Source organism: Ursus maritimus, unplaced genomic scaffold (assembly GCF_017311325.1).
Source record: "Ursus maritimus isolate PB19 unplaced genomic scaffold, ASM1731132v1 scaffold_12, whole genome shotgun sequence".
Classification (NCBI taxonomy): domain Eukaryota; kingdom Metazoa; phylum Chordata; class Mammalia; order Carnivora; family Ursidae; genus Ursus; species Ursus maritimus.
The window spans coordinates 1,682,140-1,696,381 of record NW_024423564.1 but is presented as its reverse complement, the minus strand read 5'-3'; the positions used below and the strand labels follow the sequence as shown (position 1 = coordinate 1,696,381).

Sequence of the window (14,242 nt, the reverse complement as noted above, 5' to 3'; positions counted from 1 at the left end):
TGAGCATAGAGTAGCCTTTACTCTTAGAGCTAATTTAGCTCTACTCCTAAAGCATGGCACTTTTGAGTTCTTTTGAATGCCGTGGAGATTCAAGGGAGAGCTCTATTCTGGCTGTAGGGAAGTCAAATGACTCCAGATGCTCTTTGAACTCCAGTAATTGTTATTTACAGCTCACCCTGGTAATAGTTCTTTCCTCAAATTGCTATTCAGCCAGAATTCACGGGGATCCTATGCAAATTTCTGGAGCACTGTCTCTCTTTCGCTCCCCACCTCTTGTGTACTCTGTCCAAATTCTAGCTGCTTTGGCCTCCCTGAGCTCTAGTCTCTGTCTCCACACTCAGTGAAGTTGCCATGCTGTTTGGATGCCCTGTCCGAGGTGCAGTTCAGGAGCCACCTCTAGACAGAAACCCTAGGTTATGGTAGGGCTCATCTTTTTTGTTTCCCTTTTCTCAGGGATCACAGTTCTTACTTGCCTGTTGTCCAGTGTCCAAAAAATAGTTGTTTCCTATGTTTTGCCCAGTTTTCTAGGTGTTTAGTGTGGGAGGTTAATTCCAGACCATTCAGAAGTTCCCAGATTATCCTATAAAAACAGAATATTTTTATTTATAGGTAATTCAATTAAAATTTCATTTTCAATATTCATGATTTTAAAAGAAATACCAGTGGAACCCTGCTTCATACTTTTTATAAAATCTGATTCCAGGTGGATTAAGGACTTAAATGACAAAATAAAAAAATTAAAAGCTCTTAGTAGAAAGTATGGGTAAATAGGTTTTTGATGCTGGGTATAGCAAAGAGTTTAACACAGAAAGCATTGGTTATAAAAATATTGATAAATTGGACTCCGTAAAACTGAGAAATTTTTAAAAATTAAGTTACATAATAAAGTGAGAAGACAAATGACCCAGTAGAAGATGCAGTATACAATGAAAAAGATTGTCAAGAACTTATAATGAACTCTACAAATCAATGAGAAAAGCACAAAAACTCAATGTAACACTGAACAAAATATATGAATGTGTATTTTATAGAAGAGGACACTCACATGGCCAATAAATATGTGAAGAGATGATCAACATTATTAGATGAAACAGTAGAGAAATGTAAAGTAGGACCACAGTGAGAAATCTTTTCACACCCGTTCCCCATTGGCAAGAAATTAGAGGATCTTTTTATGTTTTACTGAAAGGAGTATAAATTGATGTTATCTCTTTAGGTTGATTATTCCCATACCTTATAACCTTGCAGTTCTACTCTTAGTAAACCTAAGAGAATCTCTTATATATGTACAACAGAGGGCATGTATACAAGCTCATAGCAGTATTTGTTCATGATAGCAAAAACCCAGTAGCAACCCAAGTGCCCATCAACAGGATAACAGATATTTTAAAAGCAAAACAACAAACTGTTATATACAACAGAATAAACCACAAAGGTACGTAACATTGTGGTTGAGACTAAGGGAAAAAAATAAGCCATGAAAGGTCTCACTCTGCATGATAACCTTTTTATAAAACTAAAATACTCCCCCCCACCCTTTTTTTTATTAGTTTCAGAGGTAGAATTTAGTGATTCATCAGTTGCATATAACTACCCAGTGGTCATTACATGAAGTGTCCTCCTTAATGCCCATCGCCCAATTATCCCTTCCCCCCCATCCACCTCCCCTCCAGCAACCCTCATTTGTTTCCTAGAGTTCAGTGTCTTTTATTTTGCCTCCTTTTCAATTTTCATCTTATTTTTCCTTCCCTTCCCCTACGTGCATCTGTTTTGTTTCTTAAATTCTGCATATGATGAATTCATATGGTATTTATCTTTCTCCGATTGACTTATTTCCCTTAGCGTAATACCCTCTAGTCCCACATCCATTCACATCTTTGCAAATGGCAAGATTTTTTTCTTTTTGTAATATTCCATTAAAACTAAAATACTCTTTAAAAATTAAAATAAAAAATAAAAATTTAAGGATTACTTATACATACAGAAAAATACCATAAAAAGAAAAGCAAGGGAATGATGAACATGATTGAATATGTTAATTTTGGGGGTCAGGGAAGCAGGGAGAGGGCATCAAGGTGGCGGACTATGGTTAGAAATTATTGTCAGGTGGGGCGCCTGGGTGGCGCAGTCGTTAAGCGGCTGGCTTCGGCTCAGGGTGTGATCCCGGTGATCTGGGATCGAGCCCCACATCAGGCTTCTCCGCTGGGAGCCTGCTTCTTCCTCTCCCACTCCCCCTGCTTGTGTTCCCTCTCTCGCTGGCTGTCTCTCTGTCAAATAAATAAATAAAATCTATAAAAAAAAAAAAGAAATTATTGTTAGGGTCTTAGCTTATAGTGTACTTTTTGCAAGGTGAAAAATACTGATTAAATATCCAAACAAAGAGCTTGCCATAATGAGACTGTGTTGTGAACCAAGGATTATGATTAATCCAGTTCTGTACACCTGAGGTCCAAATAAAGAAAAAAAAGTAACAGAGACCATATATGATCCATCTTAGGGAAAATACACATATGCGTGCATGCACGCACACACAAGAAACCTAAGTTATTTAAGAGCATATTGTGGCTTTTATGCATTTTAGTTTCAAGAAAAAGCCTAAATACTTCAGCATTTGGGAAAAATCCTGGAGTTAAGGATCACACACATTTTACCCAGAAATCAACTAAGAGTGCTGTATCTCCTTTTACTTTATAAGCAGCTTGTGAATGGCAAATAATGTAGTTTTTTTAAGATGAATTTTCAGCTAAACATAAGATTAAATAGGGTGGTGTTGGAAACAATTTGTTGGTCATAATGTACATTGAAGATTCATCCAGAGCAATAGCGGGAACCAGGACAGCATCTATTTGACTTTTGGAAGTTGAACTTGGGTGATATTGCCAAAATGTCATCATTCTATTTTTTTTCTAATCACTTTTGCATTATGTAAGGAGATTCTCTTCTGTGTGTTTAATAGCACAACTCCTGTCACTTACTAGAGATTTGAGAAAATGAGAACTTTTTAGTATTCAGATCCTACATAGGATGAGACATTACCATTTCAAAGCCTTAAGAAATCTATAGGTGGGGGGTCTAAGGAACCAACAAAATGGAGATCTCTGATATCTGGAATTTCAGTTTTGCTACTGAATACAGAGCCCAAATGTTAATAGAATTGCTTTCCCTGCAGTGGGTTGTACTCATTGTAAGATTTTGTCAGTTACAGGGCACCTGGCTGACTTAGTAGAGCACAAGACTTAATCTCAGGGTTGTGAGTTCAAGCTCCACATTGGGCATGGAGCCTATTTAAAAAAAAAGCGAAAGAAAAGAATTTGTCAGTCACCATCTTCTGGCATTCATTACATAGAATTAAGTCATGAGGCTAGAGAGAGAAATGGCATGGCGTGGATTTTCAGCATTTACATACTAGAAATTATTTCGAAGCTGAATTTTAGTGAAACTTTGACCTGCAGAATCCAGAGAAACAAAATTAGATCACTGAGAGATAAGTTTTATACTTTCCCCACCCATATTTTTTCCCTGTTGAACTCTACTCTCCTCTATCAGGAGAAGTAACTGAAATTAATGAAACTCTTGCAGAAAATCCAAGACTTGTCAACAAATCCTTTACGAAGATGGTTGGCTGATCAAGGTAACACTCAGTAATCCTTCAGAATTGGATACAATAATGAGTGAAGAAGCATATGATAAATACATACAATCTATTGAGGAGTGAAAATGGAAGCCCTCAATAACCCCCCCAGTATGAAACAAAAGAAAGAGAGGAAGGAAGGGAAGAAAGAAGGAAAGGAAGGAATGGAAAGAAAGGAAAGAAACTTGTTACCTCAGACAACTGGCTTTGCAGTCTGAACATTCCAACTTGAAGTCTTTTGGGATATGGTCAGTTGGAGAAGAAAGTGACCAGTGATCATAAAATTTAGTGTACTATTGCAAGCTAGACTAACTTCATCTAATTCCATTGAGGAGCCAGCCAGTTGTAGGGTTTAAATTAAGGTAGAAAGATCCTAGAAGCACTGCCTGCCTGTGTATTTCTTTAGTTCCTATTTGATTATGTTCCTCTTCAAGTCCAGAGAATATATTTTTTGATAGACATTCTCGTTTGTAATGAGACTATGGGCATTTTTTTAAAAGATTTTATTTATTTATTTATTAGAGACCACACAAATAGGGGAAGCGGCAGGCAGAGGGAGAAGCAGGCTCCCTGCTGAGCAAGGAGCCTGATGCAGGACTCGATCCCAGAACCCTGGGATCATGACTTGAGCCAAAGGCAGACGCTTAACTGACTGAGCCACATAGGCATCCCGAGACTATGGGCATTTCTCATAGACTGTGGACATTCTTGAGTTTTAGGCAGAAGACCTCAGCATGCACTCAGTGAATCAGTCATTTTTTTTTGCGGACAAGTGTGTCCAAACCAGGGAAATATGAATACTAGTAGACCTTGGTTAATTTTAAGGACCAGTGAAGAACAAAACAATCTTTGGTGATCTTTTTGTATGTTTCTCATTTGCTAAACACAGTAATTTAAAAATGGTTTGGCTCTTGTGGAAGCCATTCCGACCTGCATTGAAGTATTACAGAACTGTCAAGCATCCGGATTATTTGTATTTCTGTTGCCTTGACGCCACATTTAAATTGGGAGTGGTGGGGAGGTAGATGAGAGGCTAGTTGATATTGCTCTTCTCACTTTATAAAGAAACTGAAAGTTGAATCAACTTTTCAGGTTTCTTGTTGAAATTATCACAAAAGCCTCTCAGGCTGTAGCATTCTTTTTACCCTAGGAAATGTTTTACTGGACTTGAGGTCACTCAAGTGATCACCTTGGGAGAAAGCAGTCGTAGTCTTCATGTGCATTATCAAAGACCTACTCTACTCTTCCTTGGAAAAAGACATTGGGGAATATCTTTGAACCAGCAGTGTCACCAGCTAGTTTTACCTCCCTCCCTTCCTTCCTACCTAGTATGAGGAACTCAGGCTGATATGTATCACCCATAGTGTTATGGACTTGCTTTTTAAGCAACGGAATGGTGATGTTATTGAGAAATTTGGATAGTTTAGTTTGAGAAGGAAGTATACAAGACCAGATTGACTGAATAAGACTTCATAAGACTGCCTGCCCTGAAGAGAACTGGGGTCTTGTCTAAGGGGAATGCTGTTCTCTGTTTTATGCATTTGTACTTCAGGAGGCAGTGATGGGAATACTTGCTAATATATGTGATTCATTACAACTTTGAGTGATAATCACAGGAAGAAAGCTCATTGATCAGGATCATAGACATCCTTGGAGACTGTTTCATAGTGATTAGTGGCTTTGCTTTTAATTGGGGAGGAAACAGGTGGAGAGTTATGGGAGAGAAGTCTTGAATGAATAAATTATTTTATTTTTGCATTTAATTCATACGTCCTAAATCACAGAAGCATGGGAAAGATACTTCTTGAGCTTTGAAGGAAAGGTTTTGGCCTATACAGTCTCAGTGATTAACTCTTGATTCCTTGAGTAGATGATCTGTTTTGTGCACAATTAAAATTTGGAATGATTTTTGCAAAACCAGTAAATGTGATTTGGGGCCAGTTTTTCCATCTCTGCCTCATTTGTTATATTCTGAGAATACAAAGTAACTTGGATTATTAGATGTTTTTGGATTGTACGTTCTGTCACTTTCCTTTATGAGGGTACATATTCAAGAATTTCACATATATCCATTTATTTCTTCATCAGATATTTACTGAGTACCTGCTATGTTCCACACCCTGTTCTAGAAGCTTGGCATGTATCTGTGACCAACAGACAAAAATCTAACCATTTCTTCTTGAGGAGTATTAACTCTGTAATTACAGGGTCGTCCTTAGAATACATTTATTCTTCAACTTTTTGTTAACCCTGTTTTAATGATGGAAGGAAGAACAAAACTAAAGATATCTGACTTCAGGAAAGGAGTTTTTGCAACGAAAACATTTTGCTAACAAAATGATACTATTACATCATTTTTAGAACTTCCTTTGAGGTTTGGGCCACACACAGATATCAGTCACATTGCTTTCTAGTCAACCCTCACTTTGTACATCTCTAAGTTTGCTTGCTTGTTCATTCACTAGATTTACCACGTTGGCTTTGAATGACTTAAATTTCTGAAAATAAAATCCACTCTTAAAAGCTGATAATTGCCTTTGAAGATATTTGAAACAACGTGTTGGAGGTAATTTTAATAGCAAAAATAAAATCATGGGCCACTTGAAAGGAGGAACACTCTGTTGTACATATCATTTTTCGCATGTTTATTAAAAGTAAGTCTTATTTTACAGTGACCATGAACACAATCTCTGTTAAGTACATAGCAGATACTTTACCAGTATTTGAGCTTGACTTTAGATGATTCTGTGATTTAATTTGTAGTAAGTAGGTTTTTTTGTGTTTCTTTTCTTTCTTTCTTTTTTTTTTTTTGTTCTTTCCCCTCACCAGGTATACAATGTTTATATGGCAGGGAGGCAGCTGTGTTCTAAGCGGTACCGGGAGTTTGCCATCCTACACCAGAACCTGAAGAGAGAGTTTGCCAACTTTACATTTCCCCGACTTCCAGGAAAGTGGCCGTTCTCTTTATCAGAACAGCAACTAGATGCCCGACGTCGGGGGTTGGAAGAATATCTAGAAAAAGGTAAGCTGGCCTATTAAACTCTACTATCTTAAGTAGACATGGAGTCTAGGTATATGCTACAACTCTTAAACTCCGTAGCTAAGTTTCCTTAAACTCAATAGTGAAAGTAAATCACATTTCTCTGACCGTTGATGTTGAATGATCTGAGCTTTGAAGCCGAGACTGAAATGTCCAGGGATTAATAGTCTATTTCATTGACTTGGTGAGCACTTAACAACAGAAAAGTGTGTAGTTTTTGATGCATTAGGGACCTTTATTTATAGGGTTGTATTATTTGCCAGCAAACACATACAGACAGACACATCAACATGCTGCATTGATTTGGAAACTAAGTGGACATTATTTAAAACATTTTTGTTAAAATGATTCTCAGTTCACTGGCGTATCCTACTTGAAAACTCCTTTTTCCTCTTACAGGTGCCAAGTTGTAGGTAATCTAAGGTGCTGTTGATCTAAGCAGATTATAGGTTGAAGTATTGAAACCTGCTTGTTATCTCAGGACTTCCAAATAGTATATCAGAAATCTGGGATGTGGATGTTGAAACATTTGCTTATTGGAAAGGCAAGGAGAAATGACCTGGATCTCCAGAATAAGATGGTTCATTTTGTGGCTCAGAGAAGAGATCTGGCTTCACTACATTGTGGAGTTATGTAATTTGCCAGCTGTGCAACAGGCTTTTTTTTAAAAAAAATACTAATTTAATAGAATAATGGTCTTACGTGATATTTATTAATTCTTTGTCCTTGTATAGGAACTAATTGACCTAGTTGAATTTTTTTTTAACTTTAGTATAGGGCCCTATCCCTGAAGAAAAAAGTATTTCCCTTGTAGAAGTTAGTGAGACTTCCTCATCTGTTTTTAGCTTTTTTCTAACATGGAATGGCCTCTAAACACAGCCCTTGGGAAATGAAAAAGGGCATAAATTTTTTTTGATGAAATGAAGTAAAATCATCAGTATAACTTAACATTCTCATGAGTGTCAGGAAATTAACTTTCTTAGATTTAGACAAGTAGCTACTTACCTGCTTTCCTTCCTCCCTTCCTTTTTTTCTTTTTCGTTTTTTTGGTTTTCTTGAAGCTAAAGTTAGTGAGGTGAGAAGATGTGCTGAGCTTAATACTTAATTACCTACACATTTTTTCCAAAGTGGTTTTAACTGCTTGTGGTTCTCTGACTGGACTGATTCCTAAGCCAAGCAGACATTTTCCCTTTTGTATTTCAGTTTTGTGTTTGCTTTATTCCTAATTGACTGTATCCTTGCTCTGTTGTCTGACTTGGTCTTAGTTCACATGAGATTGCAAAGTTAAATTTACTGAACTTTCTCTTTTTTGGGGTGACTTCCTTTGGCTATGTTTAATATTTTTAGCAAGCTACATCTTTGAACATCCTATCATTCCTCTGTTCTAGTTCATATTTATGTGAATGTTTGTTGTGCCTTAACATGTCATATGTCAGGAATGGCATATCACCTCTGCATTGCCTGCTACTGAAGATTTACACTTAAAACTCGATATGTTCTTGACTTTAAAGTCTTGATTTTAGGGCCTCATGCCAGATTCTATTTTTGCTTTCTACAGTGTGCTCAATACGAGTCATTGGTGAGAGTGACATCATGCAGGAGTTCCTATCAGAATCAGATGAGGTATGTGAATACTCCCTTCAGTGACTGTTTACCTCTTGGCTCCTTGTGGGGGAAAATAAAGATATCGATTATAGATTGAATTGCCATGAATTCCCCAAATGACTAGTTTTTCAATTTCCCTTTCTTCTGTACGCTGCTTATCTTTCAAGACCTAGTGCTAGGTTCACCTTCTCTTTGACGCTTTCCCTGATACTCAGGGCATTGGTTTTTCATTCCACTAAGAACTTTCGCAGTCAGGACCACCCAGTCATCACCTTGTTGCTCTCTCATTCTCTAATTTTTTATACATATCATCAAATTATCACTAGACTGTGAACTACCTATAGGTAAGAGCTAAGTCTTTTTTTTTTTTCAGTCTTATTGAGATAGAATTGCCAAATAAGATCCGTCTGTATTTCAAGTATACTACTTGATGTTTTGATACATGTATACATGGTGGAAGATCACCACAGTCAAGCTAATGAATGTATCTGTTACCTCATAGTTACCATTTTCTTTCTTTCTTTCCTTTTGTGTGTGTGTGTGTGTGTGTGGCGAGAACACTTAAGATCTACCCTCCTAGCAAAATTCAAATATACAATATAGTATTGTTAAGTCTGATCACCATGCTATTATACATTAGAACTCCAGAACAAGGGCTAAATCTTGATCATCTTTATATTCCCAGTGCCTTACCATAATGTCAAGCATATTGTAGGTGCTTAATAAATGTTAATGGAGTAGAAGAATGAATATGTAATGCTGCTGTATTAAATAGTGCATTATCTACTAATTATTTTATATGTGTATATCTATTTTCCCAACTAGATTATAAGTTTCTTGCAGACAAGGGCTTATAATGAAGTAATGCTTAGGATGGTTTTAGATGATGAATATTTTTTAAGTGGTAAATGAAAGTTGACTTGCTCTTAAATAGTTGTTTCTCTCTAATAAAACTTAGAATGTCAAGAATCTCTTAGAGGAGGGGCACCTGGGTGGGTCCGTTGGTTAAGCATCCAACTCTTGATCTCAGCTCAGGTTTTTTTTTTTTTTTTTTTTTAAGATTTTATTTATTTATTTGACAGACAGCCAGCGAGAGAGGGAACACAAGCAGGGGGAGTGGGAGAGGAAGAAGCAGGCTCATAGCGGAGGAGCCTGATGCGGGGCTCGATCCCAGAATGCCGGGATCAAGCCCTGAGCCGAAGGCAGACGCTTAACGACTGAGCCACCCAGGCGCCCCTCAGCTCAGGTCTTGAACTCAGGGTGATGAGTTCAAGCTTCGAGTTGGGCTCCACGCTGGGCATGGTGCCTACTTTAAAAAAAAAAAAATCTGTTAGAGGAATATATTAATCATGAAAAGCAATAAGAAAGAAGGATCTTTTGAATTAAGGGGTAAGAATTGTTTACTCTTCTCTAGAAGAAAATTGGGCATTATACTAACTCAGATTCCTGCATTTCATCCATTTTTCCTGTCAGAGGTATCATGATTACTTCAGGGTTTACAAAAGAATTTAGGGTACCACTTGAGCCAATCTAGCGTGCCTAACCAGAGAATGTTTCTCAAAACTACTGCCTTCAGTTGTTTTCTTTTCTCATTTGCAAGTTCTGAATGTTTGGAAGTAAGCCAAAAATCTCATCTGTGTTTGACCTAGACTGCTTCACACAAGTGTTCTGTTTTGAAATGTGAACACATTGGCTTTAACATGTTTCTTTCCTCCCTGTTCATCTTAAAGGTTAACTTCAGCTGCAGCCTGAAGTCAGCTTTCTGACTTGTAAAATGTATTGACTTTAATTTTTTTACCCCTTTTCATTGGAACTTGCTTTCTATCACGTTTAGGTTGTTGTTTAGCTAGCACGTTACAAGGAGAGTGAGGATATGCTGGGTCATAAATTCTGTCTCTGTGTCTTTTCCCCCAGAACTACAATGGTGTCTCCGACGTAGAGCTGAGAGTAGCACTACCAGATGGAACAGCAGTTACAGTCAGGGTTAAAAAGAACAGTACTACAGACCAAGTATATCAGGTAAATTAAACTTGAACAAGTAGACTCAACGTTGGATTGTATAAAGCGAAGGAAGATTAAATGAGTTAATACATATAAAGTGCTTGGACTATCTGGCATATAATAAGTTTATTAAATTTTAGCTACTCTTGTTGATGTTACTATTAATGTGAAAGTACTTTGCCCTCCTTGAAAGAAAGGTACAGTATATAGCCTGGGTCATAGTGGTTGTGATTAGCCCCCTTCTTTTTTTTTTTTTTTTTTTTAAAGATTTCATTTATTTATTCGACAGAGATAGAGACAGCCAGAGAGAGAGGGAACACAAGCAGGGGGAGTGCGAGAGGAAGAAGCAGGCTCATAGCGGAAGAGCCTGATGTGGGGCTCGATCCCATAACACCGGGATCACGCCCTGAGCCGAAGGCAGACGCTTAACCGCTGTGCCACCCAGGCGCCCCTAGCCCCCTTCTTTTTAATTGTAAAAGACTTTAACATACCTGAAAACAGAACAGTACAGTGAACCTCCATTCTTCCATCACTCATATTTAATAATCATCAAGATATTGCCACATTTGTATTACCTATCCTTTTTTCCTTTTCCTTTGTTTAATTTTTTAAAAAAAGATTTTATTTGAGACAGAGAGAGAGAGAACATGAGCAGGGGGAGAGGGGCAGAGGGAGAAGAAGGGCAAGAAGCAGACTCCCCACTGAGCAGGGAGTCTGATATGGGGCCTTATCCCAGGACCCTGGGATCATGACCTGAGCGGAAAGCAGACCCTTAACCGACTGAGCCACCCAGGCGCCTCTTAGTTTAAATATTTTAAAGCAAACTCCATTTTATTGGACCTGTGTACTTTTGGGATTTATATTGATAAATCTCTAAAAAAATGACATTCTTCTTATATAAACACAAAGCCATTATAAGACCTGAAAAATTAACAGTATTTTCTACGCATTAACTAATATCAAATCCATAGTCAAATTTTCCCAACTGTCTGAAAATGATTTTTTATAGTTGGTTTGTTAAAATCTGGATCTAAACCAGGTTTGGTTTTTATGTTTGTTTTAATATAAAGCAGTCTTCCTTCCCCAACTTTTTATTTCCATGTTATTGGTTTGTTGCCGAAATTGGGTCTGTGTTATACAGTGTCCCACATTCTGAATTTATCTGTTTATCTGTGTCATTTCTTATGTCCATCTTCTCCTGATATTTTGCATAAATGGAAGTTTGCTCTAGAGGCTCGATTAGTTTCAGGTTCAGCTTTTTTTTTTTTTTTTTTAATAAGAATACTTCATAAGTGGGGCGCCTGGGTGGCTCAGTCGTTAAGCGTCTGCCCTCAGCTCAGGGCATGATCCCAGAGTCCTGGGATCGAGCCTCACATCAGGCTCCTCTGCTGGGAGCCTGCTGCTTCCTCTCCCACTCCCCCTGCTTGTGTTCCCTCTCTCGCTGGCTGTCTCTATCTCTGTCGAATAAATAAATCTTTAAAAAAAAAAAAAAGAATACTTCATAAGTGGTGATATATATATCCATCCTATTGCTTCTCAACAGAAGTTACAGAGTATCTGGTTATCCCACTTTTAGTGATACTAATAGTAATCAGTGGGTTTAGGTGGTGATAATCTGGGCTTTCTATTGTCAGGTTTTCCATTGATGTATAATCAGATGAGTGTATGTATCGATGATTGCTGCCTTAACCATTGATTTCTTTAAGGGTTGCAAAGTACTGGTTTTCTGAATCTGTCATTTCTTCATATTTGTTAGGTAGAATTCTTCTGTAAAGAACTTTTCCTTATTAACTAGGGCTATGTAGTTACATAGGTTTCCTACAAACCTAAAATAGAGTTTGTAGGAAAGGGAGGATAAATATTGGATTTTTTTATTGCCAATTTTCAGAGTAAAGAATTGGTGTCCTAGTTGATTCCAGTGATGTCCAATGAGATAATTATTTTATTTTATTTTATTTTATTTTATTTTATTTTATTATCATGGGCTTTTAGGTATTTAATGTGATTTAATCATATATTATCTTTGATGCTCAGATTATTCCATTTTTGGCCAGGGAAGCTCCTTCGTGTCTGCTTCTGTATTCTTTTGATGCTACTTATTTGTGATAGCATTGTTGCTTTTTGGTACAACAAGATGTTCTGGCCTCATCTTTGTATATTTCTCATCCTAGATCTAGAATCAGCCACTTCCCTCAAGGAGTCCTGGTTTCTTTCAGTGAGAAATTATATATATATATTTTAATTTAATTTAATTTAAATTCAGTTAATTAACATATGGTGTATTAGGTGTATTATTAGTTTCAGAGGTAGTGTTTAGTGATTCATCAGTTGTATGTAACACCCAGTGCTCATTACATTACGTGCCCTCCTTAATGCCCATCACCCAGTTACCCCATCGGCCCACCCTTCTCCCCTCCAGCACCCTCAGTTTGTTTCCGTAGTTAAGAGTTTCTTATGGTTTATCTCCCTCTCTGATTTCATCTTATTTTATTTTTCCCTCCCTTCCCCTATGAGCCTCTGTTTTGTTTCTTAAATTCCACATATAAGTGAAATCATATGATAATTGTCTTTCTCTGACTGACTTATTTTGTTTAGTGTAATAATTCCATCCATGTCGTTGCAAATGGTAAGATTTCATTCTGTTTGATGGCTCAGTAATATTCCGTTTATATGTATATCACATCTTTTTTATCCATCGATCTGTTGATGGATGTCTGGGCTCTTTCCACAGTTTGGCTTATTGTGGACATTGCTGCTCTAAACATGGGGGTGCAGGTGCCCCTCTGGATCACTACATTTGTATCTTTTGGGTAAATACCTAGAAGTGCAATTGCTGGGTTATAGGGTAGCTTTTGAAGACCCTCCACACTGTTTTCCAGAGTGGCTGTACCAGCTTGCATTCCCACCAACAGTGTAAGGTTAGGTTTCCCTTTCTCTGCATCCTTGCCAACATTTGTTGTCCCCTGCCTTGTTAATTCTAGCCATTCTGACTGCTGTGAGGTGGTACCTCATTGTGGTTTTGATTTGAATTTCCCTGATGCCGAGTGATGTTGAGCATTTTTTCATGTGTCTGTTGGCCATTTGTATGTCTTCTTTGGAGAAATGTCTGTTCGTGTCTTCTGCCCATTTCTTGACTGGATTATTTGTTTTTTGGGTGTTGAGTTTGATAAGTTCTTTATGGATTTTGGATATTAGCCTTTTATCTGATAAAATATTTGCAAATGTCTTCTCCCATTCTGTCGGTTGTCTTTTGTCTTTTGGGTTTGTCAACTGTTTTCTTTGCTCTGCAAAAAGCTTTTTATCTTGATGAAGTCCCTAATAGTTCATTTTGGTTTTTGTTTCCCTTGCCTTTGGAGGCATGTGTAGCAAGAAGTTGCTGTGGCCGAGTTCAAAGAGGTTGCTGCTTGTGTTCTTCTCTAGAATTTTGATGGATTCCTGTCTCACATTTAGGTCGTTCATCCATTTTGAGTTTATCTTTGCGTATGGTGTGAGAAAGTGGTCCAGTTTTATTCTTCTGCATGTGCTGTGCAATTTTCCCAACACCCCAACACCATTTGTTGAGGAGACTTGTCTTTTTTCCATTGGATATTCTTTCCTGCTTTGTTGAAGATTAGTTGACCATAGAGTTTGTTTTGTTTGTTTTGTTTTTTTTAAACAGACAGCACAAGCAGGGGGAGCAGCAGGCAGAGGGAGAGGGAGAAGCAGACTCCCCGCCGAGCAGGGAGCCCAATGCGGGACTAAATTCCAGGACCCTGGGATCATGACCTGAGCCAGAGGCAGACATTTAACTGACTGAGCCACCCAGGCGCCCCTAGTTGACCATAGAGTTGAGGGTCCATTTCTGGGTTCTCTGTTCTGAGAAATTATATTTAAAGGTCATGATCTGGGTGCTAGATCTAATCCTTACTTTTAGGCCTTTTTGTTTATCTTTAATCCTGATTTGATCAAGACTTTCGGAGGCAGAT

General features: G+C 37.8%; 1 protein-coding gene across 5 annotated transcripts in view; it reads left to right on the top strand.

Moving 5' to 3' along the window:
* The window catches only part of SNX27 (sorting nexin 27), a 65,093-nt gene that overhangs the window by 31,599 nt on the left and 19,252 nt on the right, over positions 1–14,242 (top strand). For 4 of the 5 annotated variants that reach the window (XM_040626744.1, XM_040626746.1, XM_040626745.1 and 1 more), the window contains exons 3-5: positions 6,461–6,653; positions 8,230–8,294; positions 10,191–10,295. In XM_040626744.1, the coding sequence (XP_040482678.1) occupies positions 6,461–6,653; positions 8,230–8,294; positions 10,191–10,295 (363 nt within the window). The remainder of the gene's footprint in view (positions 1–6,460; positions 6,654–8,229; positions 8,295–10,190; positions 10,296–14,242) is intronic. The other variant, XM_040626748.1, reaches the window with a different exon arrangement.